The sequence below is a fragment of the Carassius auratus genome, chromosome 43 (genome assembly GCF_003368295.1).
Source record: "Carassius auratus strain Wakin chromosome 43, ASM336829v1, whole genome shotgun sequence".
Lineage (NCBI taxonomy): Eukaryota > Metazoa > Chordata > Actinopteri > Cypriniformes > Cyprinidae > Carassius > Carassius auratus.
Window position 1 is genome coordinate 13,244,241 of NC_039285.1, and position 13,702 is coordinate 13,257,942.

Sequence of the window (13,702 nt, forward strand, 5' to 3'; positions counted from 1 at the left end):
AGAATAAATGGAGTGATTTTCACTTGCAGTACGTCTCATACTTTTTATAACTGATCTCAAAATAATCTCACATGTCTACTTGAGGGTTTCAGAAGGTCTCAAACTGTGATTTCACAGTCTGTAATCAGTTTCCATATGAACTTGTGTTATTTAAAAATATAAATATCTGAGTTATCCTATCTACAGTCTTCTTAAAGTAGGCTGCAGTTATCTTATTTGTGGCAGTATGAGAAATCTGCTGTTGAAACTCACATGAAGCATTCATGAAAACATTATGTCTTCCAGCTGAGCAAACTTTGAGCAATACAATTAACTGTTGCAACTATCAGGATAAAATTCAAGGTCTGTAATGTGAACGTAGCCAAATCAAGTGCTGTTTATGGTGCTGGAAATTTAAAGCAAAGGAAACAAACCTAGTCATTTCAATGGTCATTGACTTGGTTCGCTATTACGTTTATTTTAGATGAGAGATTGATGGGTTTGCTGCAGGTGGCATCTATTGCCACTTAAGGGTTAGGTCTTATTTCTAGATGGATGCAGAATATATGCATTGGCTTCTAAAACATTACTGATTTATCAAGGTCTTTTAATTCACAGTAATTTGCTAAATCAGCTAAATTAATGTACTACTTTGACACATATAGATATATACTAATACTAATACTTGCTGAGTGAACCACTTCTATCAGCAGGGAAGTTACAAGTTACACACATGCACACACACACTCAAAAAAAAATAAAAAAATAAAAATAATAATAATAATAATAAAATTAGACTTTGAGTGCTTGGGTTTGAAATCAGTGGGATTTTACTTCCTGCAGTGGTCTGTAATAAAATGAAGGAGCAATATTAGCTAGTCTTTGTGCAAGCCAACACTAGTCAAATAACAAACAACGATTAACTGTGATCTAGAGATTACATCCACCCACCTGTATCATTATCTGAGCCGGGCCCTTCTATATAAATGCACTGCCTTATACAGCCTAATAATGTGCCTATCAGTGATGCACGTTTCTTCTCTCCTCTGGACATGTCTTAGATTAATATATCATTATATAAATCATGCATACTTCACACAATAAATGCAGAGCAGAGGATGTCAGAGAGAAGAATAATTCTGTCATTGATCACAATGAATCCCTAAGACAACCCACATCAAGCAAAGCAAATAATATAAAATAGCCCCATTAGAGTTAATGAATCCATCAGGACAGGAAAGGATTAGTCTTTATGTCGGATCGATGGAAGGGGGAAAGAGCCATGAATGGAGACATGAGACAGTGATTAATGAGTGGATTTGCCTGACAACTCGAACAGAGGAAGTAACTGAGAGAAAATGTGTGAAAATAGTTACATACACAACTGTTCTTATCTCTGAATTGGTTTAATTCTTAAGATTCAGGGTACCAAGGTTCGGATACATTTTGTAGAAAGCAGGGATACTTAACTACGGTACTTGAGTTATACTAATACATATAAGGGCTGGTAATTTAACGTGTTAATTAGATGAATTAATTATGGAGAAAAATAATGCGTGAGCAAGTAAGCAAAAACTTACTGTGTGATGGAGCTTTGAGAATATCCCTACAATTCAAGATGCGCCCGTTTGAGATTGTGTCTCATATTTACATCACATAGTCAATAAATATCACATGAGCTGTAGGCGAAGTGCAATATCACAAGAGTGCAAATGGAATTCTCATCTTATACTACAGTTAATTAAGAAGTTAATATTGTGTTATTTTAGACATGTTGTCTGTTTTTCTCAATTTTGCCAACCAGAAGATACAAACAAAGCAGAACAGTTAACTGTTAAAATTTTCATTTTGAACAAATTTGGTGAACCATTTGGGTCGTTCAACCATTGGCATATGAAATATTAAAGTTATGGTTCACCCAACCAAAAATAACAATTCTGTCATCATTTACTCACTATATGTAATACATTTTATCAAACAAAATATTTCTTGCTGAACCTACTTTTAGTAATGCCTGCTTGATGCTTTACACAACAATGACTTTAAAATATCTCTTGGGAGTAATATCTTCAAATTTGATGTGTGATTGAATTTATTTATTAATCACCACATCATGTAATTAATTAGATTAAAAATTGTCATCGCTTACCAGCCCTATAACATATATATATATATATATATATATATATATCATTCTGCATCCATCAACATCCTGGCATTGATTTCAACTTCAATTCAAATCCTTGTAAAAAATGGACATTTGACATTGCTCTGCGACTATGGAGCTTTCTGTAGATTTTTCATTTTAGTTGTCCCACAAAAATATTGGCTTTGATCTGAGCATCTCAAATCCGAAAGCTACTATTTGGATTACTGATGTGTTAAGAATGTAAATAAAACAATGTGTCAAAATCGAAATCAATCATGCTTCTCAGCTCTTTATGTCCAAGCACGCTTGTGCCATCTCGCTCTGTGGTTCTGTTTGCGTATTCACGTTTACACCAGTAATGCACACAATGCATATTCATGACTTGTATTTGTGTGTTTGTGGCAGCCTTGAGCTGATGTCTTTTATTAGAACCAGCAGCAAAAGGACCTCCTCAAAGAATGTGAAGATTGATATGAATCAGCCTCTTTTGTCTGTTGATTTATTAAATATATTGTTTGCGATTTCTCATTTTAATCAATGTTCTCTCGAATTGAAACCGCACTGAATGACACAAGCCTCTTCCATGAATAGCTGAGTAGGCTGAAATTGAAATGTTGCGTTTGTATGAGCTGTTGTACTTGGCTCTTTTTGTTTGTTTGTTTTATGTGTGCAGCTGCTGGCTTAGAGTACGTAGTCGTCGATGTGTCACTCTTTTTTATTGTATGCAGCATTACTTGTTGACACAGGCAAGACTGGTAAAAGGAGCAGCTGTGCAGAGTTTTATTCTCTAAAGTGTCATTCATGTCAAAGCAGCGCACCTCCGCCCTTGTACCCGTAGCTTGCTTTTAAAGTGCTCTTTTGTCTTGTGCACTGGCTCTCTGCAACTCAAAAAAAAAAAAAAAAAAAAAAAAAAAAAAAAAGAAAAAAAAGGCATAAAAAATGAGAGATGGAGAGAGCGCAGAACTTCATTGAAATTCTTCATGGCCCTCTGAGCGCTGGCCCGCCATTGATCTACATGAAGAGCTATATGGGGTTGGCACCTTGGATTGGGTTGGCCCTTAGCCCCCAGCAGAGACTGTTAAACTGCAGCTGATGTGCTGTTAGTTCCCCTTTCTGTCTCTTTTCACATAATCATGAGGTCCGCAAGCGCAGAACCTCTTCTCACCTCCCAACCCCAACCCAGCTTCAATTCACCCTCTCTTTCTCTTTGACCACTTCTAAAGCTCTTCTCCTAGTGTTTACACTGCCAGGGCCCAGCTCTCAGGAGCCTGATAATGACAAACTTGGGAGCAGAAAGGATTTATCAGGGCTCAGTTGCCTTTTGGGGTCTAATTAAAGGCCACTATCAGTGCCAAAATAGTACAGAGCAGTGGCCACTGAAGGTCAGAGGTAATATACCTGTGATCTCCAGTGGAATACATATTTAATTTTAAGGTTAAGCCCAGCAACTGTTTTTAAAGAGGTCAGCTGGGCATTACATCATGCTTTGCACTGGAAATATCCCAGGAAGCAAAGTAGAGCTGAAACTGTGATAGGAAATTTGAGTAAAATTATGATTTACCCTTTATGCTGCTTATATGGGAATCATTCTTGCATTGAAACCATTGTTAATCTACACTTTTCAAAATGATGCATACACCTGCTCTTACTCCACAAGGATTTCAATTGCTGTAATCCAGGAAATCCAATGTAAAAGTCTTAAAGGGGGACCAACTGTTTCCGACCAACCTGAATTTGAATATGAAGTTTGTGATGTTCTAAGTCTGTAGGCGGACAGAATGGGAATCCAATGGTCATTAGCATGAATTAAGCAATCAATTTAGCCAAACAAGCAGCACTTTGCAAGTGGGGATGAGTTACACACTTCACAAGCTATTAACCGTTAAAAGTACTTAAGAGGTTATATTTTAGCTGCTCTTGTCCTTCTACGTCTGACATCAACTGGAAAGTTTTTAAAAAGCAATCACACCCTCCAGCTTAAACTTGTGTATCAAATTTAGCTTTAATTAGCTAAAGCCTTGTTTAGGACCAGTTTGGTTATTTGAGAGGCGGATGAAGACCGGCTGCTAGTTGAAGTGTACAATTCAATCAAATTTGATGGAGCTGTGGACATGTTTGCCTTTCACACAGTCATTAGAGTAAATCATTAACATTTTAAATCAAATAGTCCTATGCCAATTTCTTTGGAGAAATGACCAGCTTAGACCAATATGAATGCCCATGCCTGCTTGGCTGGTTTATGCAGTTAGTGCTTGTCTAACAGTTGATGCTTCACTGGTATGGTTGGTTGTGTTTCTTGTGGAGACGGAGAAGCATGGGCTTTCTCGTGATGCCAATTACGTTGGTTTACTAGTGCAGTCATTTTTTTAAAGTTATAGCCTTAAGCTAGATGACCAGCATGTTTTTTTTTTTTTTTTTTTTTTTTCTTCTTGTTAAGTTTATCGACTTGGATATTCTTTCTTGTAAAGTTGGTTAACAAGCTAGATGAACAGCATGGTCTTTTTCTGTGAAGACGGTTAAGAAAGTCAACCAGCATGGTTTTACAAGTGAAGTTGACTAGCTAGACCATCAGCAAAAATGATGAAACAAATCTACCAGTGTGGTCTATCTTGTTAAGTTAGTTAAGTTGGTCAACTACAACATTGTTTCTTGTAAAGTTGGTTAAGAAAGAACAATGGCATGAACTTTTCTTTTGTGTGTGTGTTAAGATGTTTATGTCAGTCATACAGCATGATCTTACAAGTGAAAATGACTAGATAGTCCACCAGTATAGTCTGTCTGCTGAAAATGGTTAAGCAAATCTAGCAGGATGTCCTTTTCAGTCTTGCCAAGATTAAGCTAGTTAGGAAACTTCATGGGGAAACCAGCATCCAAATCAAAACCCAAGTTGGTGATTTTATTTTCTAACCTATGAGTTCTCTTCCGACGCCCAAAGCGAGGCCATCTTTGATCCAGAGCACAACCCCGTGGTATCCAGGGATGGAGCAGGGGAGCGTGACTGGCTGACCAGCCACAACCACCAAGTCTTGAGGCTGCTGCGCGAACATAGCATTCACTCCTGAGGAAAAAGAGACAGAAAGAGAGAAAGAAAAAGATATTTAAACTTTAACTGCAACATTCGACTTTAGATCTAATTCCTCATACAGACATCCATTAAGAAATAGTTTCATGTTACATTACCTTATTTAAAGAATTTATTCAATGAATAGCTCTCAAGTAGTCAAGTGTGATTAACACGTAATGTTGAAGTGCAGCAAGGGCCTGTCAACATGGCATCTTTCACACAGAAAATTACCTAAAGCAAATTAACTTGAACTCCATTAGAGATGAGTGGCCTGAGAAGGCTGTCTGCAATAACTCTTTGAGACCCTCTTAAAGAAAGGACATGACATGAGAACATAGAAAGTGTAAGAGAAGGAAAAATATAGTGCCAAAACGGTGAAGATACAAGCACAAAGAAACATGCCAATCAGGGCTGGGGGGTGTCCATGTTTGACTGGTTAGCATTGACAGTTGGACGTAAAGATTTCTGTCTCCTAAGGGAATCTAGTTAGAAGACAAATGTCTTGTATTTCAAACTCCAGTGGTACATATCGCATGTGCCGTCACAAACATGAACACTCAAAAATACAATGGCTGACATCAGCTATCAATATTGCACTGAGCTTTCTCAGTGGAGGGATGACGAGTTTCTTGCTGGCAGTACTGTATAATGGGAGTCATGCTGAACTCTGCAGCTGTCCCTGATGTGTGCCTATCTAGAATTAGAGAAGATGGCTCTTATTGCTCATTCCACTCTAAATCTCTGTACTGTTTAATCAATACTCATTTCTGTGAAATAACAACCACTAGTTTCTTGATGTACTTTATGTGTGTTTTTTCTAACTTAGTTACACTTTGCAAAAATAAAAAAAATAAATAAAATGTTTGAAGAAATAAGAAGAAGTAAAAAAAAAAAAAAAAAGACAAAAAGACAAAACAGCCTTTGGAGGGTGCTTTTGCCTTGTACTGAAATACAATATTCAAACGATATTTGAAAATGTTATGTGACTATAGAGGTGCAACTTTTGCCCTTCGAAGCACTAATTATGTTACCAATTCTCAATCTTTAGCAATAAAGTCATAGAACAATAAAATAGAATTTTCGGTTGCACTTTATTTTACATTAAGTGTACTTACATGTACTTATAGTGCACTTACAGTGTATTTATCTAGTATTTATCTGGTATACAAGGTAACTACATGGGGTAGGGTTAGGTTTAGGGGTAGGTTCAGGTTTAGTACCTAGTTATTACATAGTTATTGTAATTACTATAATAAGTACATAGTATCTACATGGGGAACAGGACTGTAAAATAAAGTGATACTGAATTGTCTTTGCACAATAGCAGCAATAAGTCTCTGTGGACGGTGACTGTGCAATTAAAGGTTGTGATATTTACTTAACTAATTTGTTCCATATATGTCAGTCACCTTATGTATGTAAACATGTACAGTATATGGACAGATCTGGCTGTTTTTTATTTATATATTTATTGTCTTGAAGCATAATAGCAATAAAAAAAAGTACATCTTTAAATCACGTCTTATTTTTTATTTTTTTCTTCTCTGTGAACAGCTTATGAACACAAGAACATGCTGCATCCAGGAATCACGATGGAACATGACGCTAATTCAGTCTAATTATACAGATTTGAGACTGACTCATTCAGGTGACACACTGACAAGTCACTTATGAAAATATGTTATCTTGCACAGTCTTATTGGAGATAGGGTCAGTCTGTAGTAATTACCTTTATTTGAAAACACTTGGACTCTCTTATGTTTCTCTTTTTAGTCAGCTATGGACATGTATCTGTGTGAGTATGCTCTAATACCTATAAAATATGCCATTTTCTAGATTAATGCTAAATTAAACACACAGGCAGAAAAAAAAAAAAAAAACTAATTGCCAGAATCCAGAAGGATGTCTTTAACGCTGTGAATTCCATGGATTACTAAACAAATCAGTCATACCTCTGTCCTGCCTCCAGTAAAATGTGATGAATGTCTTGTTAAAAGCTAAACACGAGTCCACAGATTGATTTTTATACAAATTCTCCCTGGCGCAATCCTGCATCTGCTGCTCCAACAAGCTATTATTAAATCAACAACTGCAAATATGCACTATGAATTCCTCTGAATATATTGGACTGTTCATCTTTGAAGGCTAGCAGGCTTGCCTGGACACTGCCGTCTTTCTCATTCTGTCATTTGCAGTGCTGTGAGCTGCTTTGTTTTTGTGTGTGTGTTTGCTGTGAAGGTCCTGTGTAGATTACTCTGCGAGCTTGCAGAGACTGCAGACGGAGGAGTTTATCTCACGACTGTGAGACGCAGCAGACCCGCTTCCAGGCTGCTGAGAGGCGTCAGGTTTCTGCTTGCCTTATCATGTTATAGGAATACTGAGCGCAGATGAATTCTTGCTTGTTCTTTTTTGTTCTCTCTTCTACTACGAGATGTGTATTATTGTATCGTCCATTCGGTGCAGTAATTGAATGACCCCTTGGCTGTTATTGCACTCAGTGCTCTTGTTAACCCTTGACTTCCCTCAAATACACATCACCATGTCAGCTGCACCCTGACCTTGCAATTCTCATGGTTTGTGCAATGAATTAATGTGCACTAGCCACTCTTTGGCTTAAAAAGGCTGTTTTAGCTGAGCCAGAGCAATGTTTGCTCAGAATTCTTCAATAGCAGGCAGTTGGTGTGCGATATGCCATCAAGCTCTGATATGTTTTGAATTGCATAATGTCGATGTGTGGATGTGACCTGAGTGTGTTGTTATACCATGTGGTAATATTCAACATGATTGGCAGCAACCTATGGTACTGCACAATTATGACAAATAATAACTGTCAATTATTTCCTTTGACATTATGATTATTCATAATTTTGCAAAGCCTTAATTCACATGCAGTAACTTTTAATGACAGTTGCATGTTGCAATTGTAATATTTGCAGCACTGCCCCGCCTAGTGCGTCCACTCGGACAGCAAAACACTGGCCTGTTTTATTTTCTTCAAACCACCTCAAGTAGCAGGGAATTATATGTAGGTCATTCAAGAGGGGGATGTAGAAAAATGGGTAAAAAATAGCTAGGGTTGAACTGGGGGCTTAAGTTGGCCCACTCTGGTGGAGGTATCTGCACACATTTCAAGCTCAGCGATGCTTCGGTCACATCTGGCAGCGTTCCGCTTGGATGCTCAGGCAGCCGGCCTCGGAGCAGACCCTTCCTTCTTCTCCCCCTCATCTTCTCAGCGCTGGAGACTGCCAGCTGCACAGGCAGCCGTGCGTGGAGACCAGTGAAGTGGAGGCAACAGATTCCTGCACTCTCCATCATATGGCACTACTGCTTTAGTACACCCCATAATCAAGTCCTTCAAAGCAAAGCTGGGTGAGGCCAAAACAATCGAACAATAACAAGCCATGTCCGGTCAGTATGAATGACAACATCTTGCTGATTATGAATGATTAATGCTAATGTACCAGGGTGGGCAGAAGTGACACTAACCCTCTTTATAAATGTTTCATTTACAGTGTATACAATTGTTATTAATGTTACAATTAACAACAGAGCAAAACTAAGAAATGTAATTGTTATATATTATTAGATAAATGTACATACATTTCAAACAAGGCAGAATGACTCATGAACAGCAACATTCGTATTTTATGTTAATTATGTCACCATGCCAAAATGGGGGGTGCTTGAGAAGGGGTTAAGCCAGTAATAACACTGTGTCCGTCCTTCAAGCCACGGAGCCACCCCTGCGCTAATGGTACAGGCCATGACACTAATTGAAAGAAAGAAGGAATACAAAACAACAACAAAAATAAATAAATAAATAAATAAATAAATAAATAAATAAATAAATAAATAAATAAATAAATAAATAAAAACTGTTTAGCTTTAATTTATTGAAATCATCATTTCTGAAGCCACAATTTGTCAAAAGTAAAAAAAAAATATATATATATACATAAATGTAAATAACAAAATGGCTTTAATTTATTGATCTAGTAACTGAGGAAAAAAAAGATTAAAATGGTTTATTTTATTTCCTTTATTTCTTCTTCTTCTTTTTTTTTTTTTTTTTTTTTTCTTTTTTTTGCATTTGCATTTGCATTTGCATTTGCGTCTTATGGTCTTGCTTTTGAAGCATTACATGGACCTTCATACACCAGCCCATAGAATCTCTCCTCAAAAACAAAACTAAACCTAAAACTGAAGAAAAAAAAAAAAATCCGGTAAGTGGTCAAAAGTGGATATAAGAAGACCGTTATAGCACCATGTGTAAATGGGAATGTGCCTCCCTTGTCTACCTGTGGTCCGATAGACCAAAACACATTTTAATGATATGGCTGTAGTTGATAGTCACAAACAGAATATGGACTTCAGTTGCAGGTTCATACAGAAAGTTTTCAAGTCTCTATCATAAGCTGCTGTGTGAACAGTACATTTCAAGACTCACATCCAAATCTAAACATGGCTGTCAATCCCTAACAATGACAGAAATAATGCCAGTGGTTTGTATTGTTTTGAAATGAAGTAAGATGGTCAGGTGTAGTTTGTTGATATTCCAGGCATGTGTCCAGGATCTGTAACTACTGCAGGCAGTGCCTTGAGGGTCTCTCCTCCCTCCAGCTATGTACAGATGCAGATAAAAACGACTGTACAACCTGAATACTCTTAAACCTGAATCTCTTCACATTCAGGTACAATTGCACCATTCATTTTCAGTTATCAAACCTGACAGTTTGATTTTGAAAGACTTGGAAAAGGTATAACAATAGCATTTAACCTAGCGCTACTAAATCACACTTTTTGCCACCCATTTAAATCATAGGTAAAGAACGCTACCCCTTTAAGAAAATAGTGGCGAGGTCGATTATGTTTTTCCCCAGCAGGGAGTTAATTAGCATTCCTGCCTCCTGTAATACTGGTGATATGAGTGTAAAAAGTAGAAAAATAAATAAATTAATGAATTTCCAACTGTCATAACCCCTTAACCACCAAAACAACATTATCTGGGTGTCAGTGTATAAAGATTGAGTTGATTTAGTGCTGGCTGTTATAATGATGATGAAGAACAGATGGCATGGAAGAGATGAGGCCACAGCAGGGGTGTTATTACCTCGCAGGTTAGTTCAGCTACCAAAAAATGTTGTTTGAAAAATTATTTATAGATTTATACCTACAGTAATTGGACAATTATGAAGCGAATTTAATATAATTGCTGCATGTGTACACCTTTATGGGGTGCTGCAAAATCATTTTAAGTGGCATTTATATTATTATGTCCCTTATTCTATTCTATTCTATTCTATTCTATTCTATTCTATTCTATTCTATTCTATTCTATCTTATCATATTCTATTCTATTCTATTCTATTCTATTCTATTCTATTCTATTCTGTTTATTTATATGTTAGTTTGTACAGTAAAAATGAAAAAGTGCATATTAATATTTGTATAATGATGTATGTCATGTGTTTTTATTTACTGCCACTTCTTTATTACTCTACCGATCTTTATTTCTTCATTTATTTAGCAGAAATGGTATACTTCAGCTTTACAAAAACACTCAGTTCTCAAACCTGAGGCAGAGTATTCATGTTTACAAATCGATATACCAAAAATCTGATCAGCTCAGGCTGACCACATACTTTAAGATTTAAAGGCTGTTTTTAAGTAAATTGAGCATGGCCTGAATCGACAGTTGTCGCAAACGATGTCCAAATGTCCATAAAAATGTTCCACCCGATCGAGACGGAGCATCCCCGAACTCAAATAGTAAATATCAAATACATTTAATGTTTCTGAGTCTTGATCAGGCTGCCTGTGATGTGATACCCATGATAGCCAAGCTGACAACGTTGATTGTCCTCGGTGTGTTTTTCTTCTCTAGTCCTGTTTGATCATGTGTGTCTCCGTGAGATCCTGAGTCACTATGAAATCATTCCTACAAAGAGCAAGTGTGTGGTTTTGCTGTCTGGTCAAATCATCTAGTGTACGCATTCAGAGGATTATAATGCTAAAATCAGTTGAAACTGTCTTTGTTTCTTTGTGGTTTCCCATTGTTTTTAAATCGGTTAAGAGTTGAAAATCATCTAATGTGTCCCAAGCCTCGATCAGAATAAAACACAAGTGACATCTGTTATCCAATGCGTGTTTTCCCAGACTATGAACTAAATGTGTTTAGCCAATCCCAGCAGCCTCCTCTCTCTTTTTTCTGTTTGCACTTGTTCTTCACACCTTGACAAGGTTCAGCAGTCCCTTTAGACAGATTGGATTATGGGTATGCTTGTTTAAGTAAGGGGAATAGACAGACTCAAACTGATGAGCCAGGGATCATTATGGGCTCTGTAATGTTTTCATCTCACTCTGTGGTAATTTGTTTACCCTCCAACAGCGCTGGCAGTCCACAAACCCCTGCTCTATTTCATCTGGCAATAACAGAGATGTGACGGGCCGACGCTCTCAAAACTCACCCTCTGTGAATCAAAAATGACTCTCAGGGCAGTATGGAATAGCCACTCGAAGAGACTAATCAGTGGCTCTACAACACTTCTTCTGGGAACGAGCACACACACACACACACACACTCCTAATCAGAGGATGTTACCTCTCTCCATTCATTCCCATATTCCCATTTCCTTCTAGCTTGGAAGAGGATGTGCCAGTGGATCAATGCATCGGTAACTGTCTTAGGCTAAGCTTGCAGCCGCAGATGTTTGTCTCCATTTAGAACATCGAAATAGAGAGAGTAATTCAACAATTCTGGTCCAGAGCCTGTTAATGATTCACGTTCCTGAACTGTTTCATTAACAATTCTAATGAATAAACATTTTGGCAATAAATGCATAAAATTCTGTTGTGATAAAATTTGAGACAGAGAGGGGCAGGGCACATAGGAGTCATGTAATGAGGAATTTATTGAACATCACTGGTTGCGTTGTATGTTTTCGATGGAATAAAAAAAGAACATGCTCAAACGTGTCATTTGTTCCACAGTGGGTATAGAAAATAATCAACCCCCTTTAAAATAACCACATCGTATTGCTTTGCATCCTGAAATGAAAATGGACACTTCAAGTGTAGCTAGAAGGTGTAACCTTCTCAATGGCATAAAAATCCATTCGACTCTCAACTGAGATCAGCTGTGCTCAGTTTGATCAGCTCAGCCTGAAAATAGCTTTCCTGGAGCATTTCAATCCTTGGTAGTGCAACTGAAGCAAACAGTCAACTAATGGCTCTTTTCCAATAGCAGTACCAGCTCAACTCGACTCGACTCGCCTCATCTCGGCTCGCTTTTCGCTCCATTTTCCATTGCAGATAGTACCTCCAAAATAATACCTGGTCGCCATAGCGACGCCACAGGAAACTGTTGTGACGTGAACTTCTACGCGACACACACCCACTACCCACGGCACAGGACAATGAAGGAAATCGAGTGTATGCTGTTTTTGATCCTCGGGATGTGAAGAAGACAAACATTGTTTCTGGAGAGGCTGAGGGCAGTTAAGCGAAACACTGCTAATGGCGTTATTCAGGATACTCCGTCCGGCGCGTGCAATGATGACGCAGTGAATAGTGACGATTCTCTCTGACCAATCAGCAGTCTGCCTTGTTTCCGCATCACATTTTAATATCATGGATGAAAGAGCGAGGAAATGACTCTAAACTCTAAAACAGCTGCAGGAATTTATGATAAAGAGTGCTCATGTACCCTTTACACAAGACTGTGATGACATGTTTAACAGTCATCAACATTGTAAATCCTCAATGCAAGGGTGTTTCTAATGCAGCGTCTATGGTAGGGACGGCAAATTTGACACCGTTTTTTCTTCTGACTGCTGTTATCAGTCTCTCTAAGCTTTTTTTTCCTTTTTTGCTTCTCTCACTCTCTCTCTCTCTCTCTCTCTCTCTCTCTCTCTCTCTCTCTCTCTCTCTCTCTCTCTCTCTCTATATATATATATATATATAGCTCCCATTGCTCTTCAAATTAACCCAACTATGATGATTTAGTTACCCAGAAATGTGATAAAGGTCCATTGTGTGCATGTGACAACAATGACATAAATTCTCCACAAATGTGGCTTGTATGTGAGGGTTGTTAAGAAAAAAGCCACTCCTCAAGAAATACCACATGCTGTCAGACTGAGCTTTGCCAAAACAGACCTTGACGATTCTGAGGCAGATTTATTTGGCCTCAATTGCAAAAGATATGTCTGGCAGAAATCCAATCCAGCTCACCATTTAAATAACAGCTTTCCTCTAGTAAAGCATGGAAGTGGTGATATACGGTTATGAGGTGTTTCTCCGCAGCTTGCTTTTCTCAAGTTTCTGGAGCACTTGTCAGTACAGTAGGAAACATGGACAGGACAAAAGATTTCTTAAGGAAAATCTGCTGCCCTCTGCCAGAAAGTTGTCAACATGAAAATGAGCCAAAGCACACAGCAGAACTGAGAACACAGCAGTTGAAGGAGAAAAAGGTGCATGTCATCGCATGGCCTAGTGAGAGTCCAGACTTA

At 37.9% G+C, this 13,702-nt stretch overlaps 1 protein-coding gene across 1 annotated transcript in view; it reads right to left on the bottom strand.

The window, feature by feature from the left end:
- LOC113061746 (kin of IRRE-like protein 3) overlaps positions 1-13,702 on the bottom strand; it is a 233,924-nt gene that overhangs the window by 100,283 nt on the left and 119,939 nt on the right. Inside the window, exon 2 of the mRNA XM_026231153.1 lies at positions 5,037-5,186. Coding sequence (XP_026086938.1) covers positions 5,037-5,186 — 150 coding nt within the window. The remainder of the gene's footprint in view (positions 1-5,036; positions 5,187-13,702) is intronic.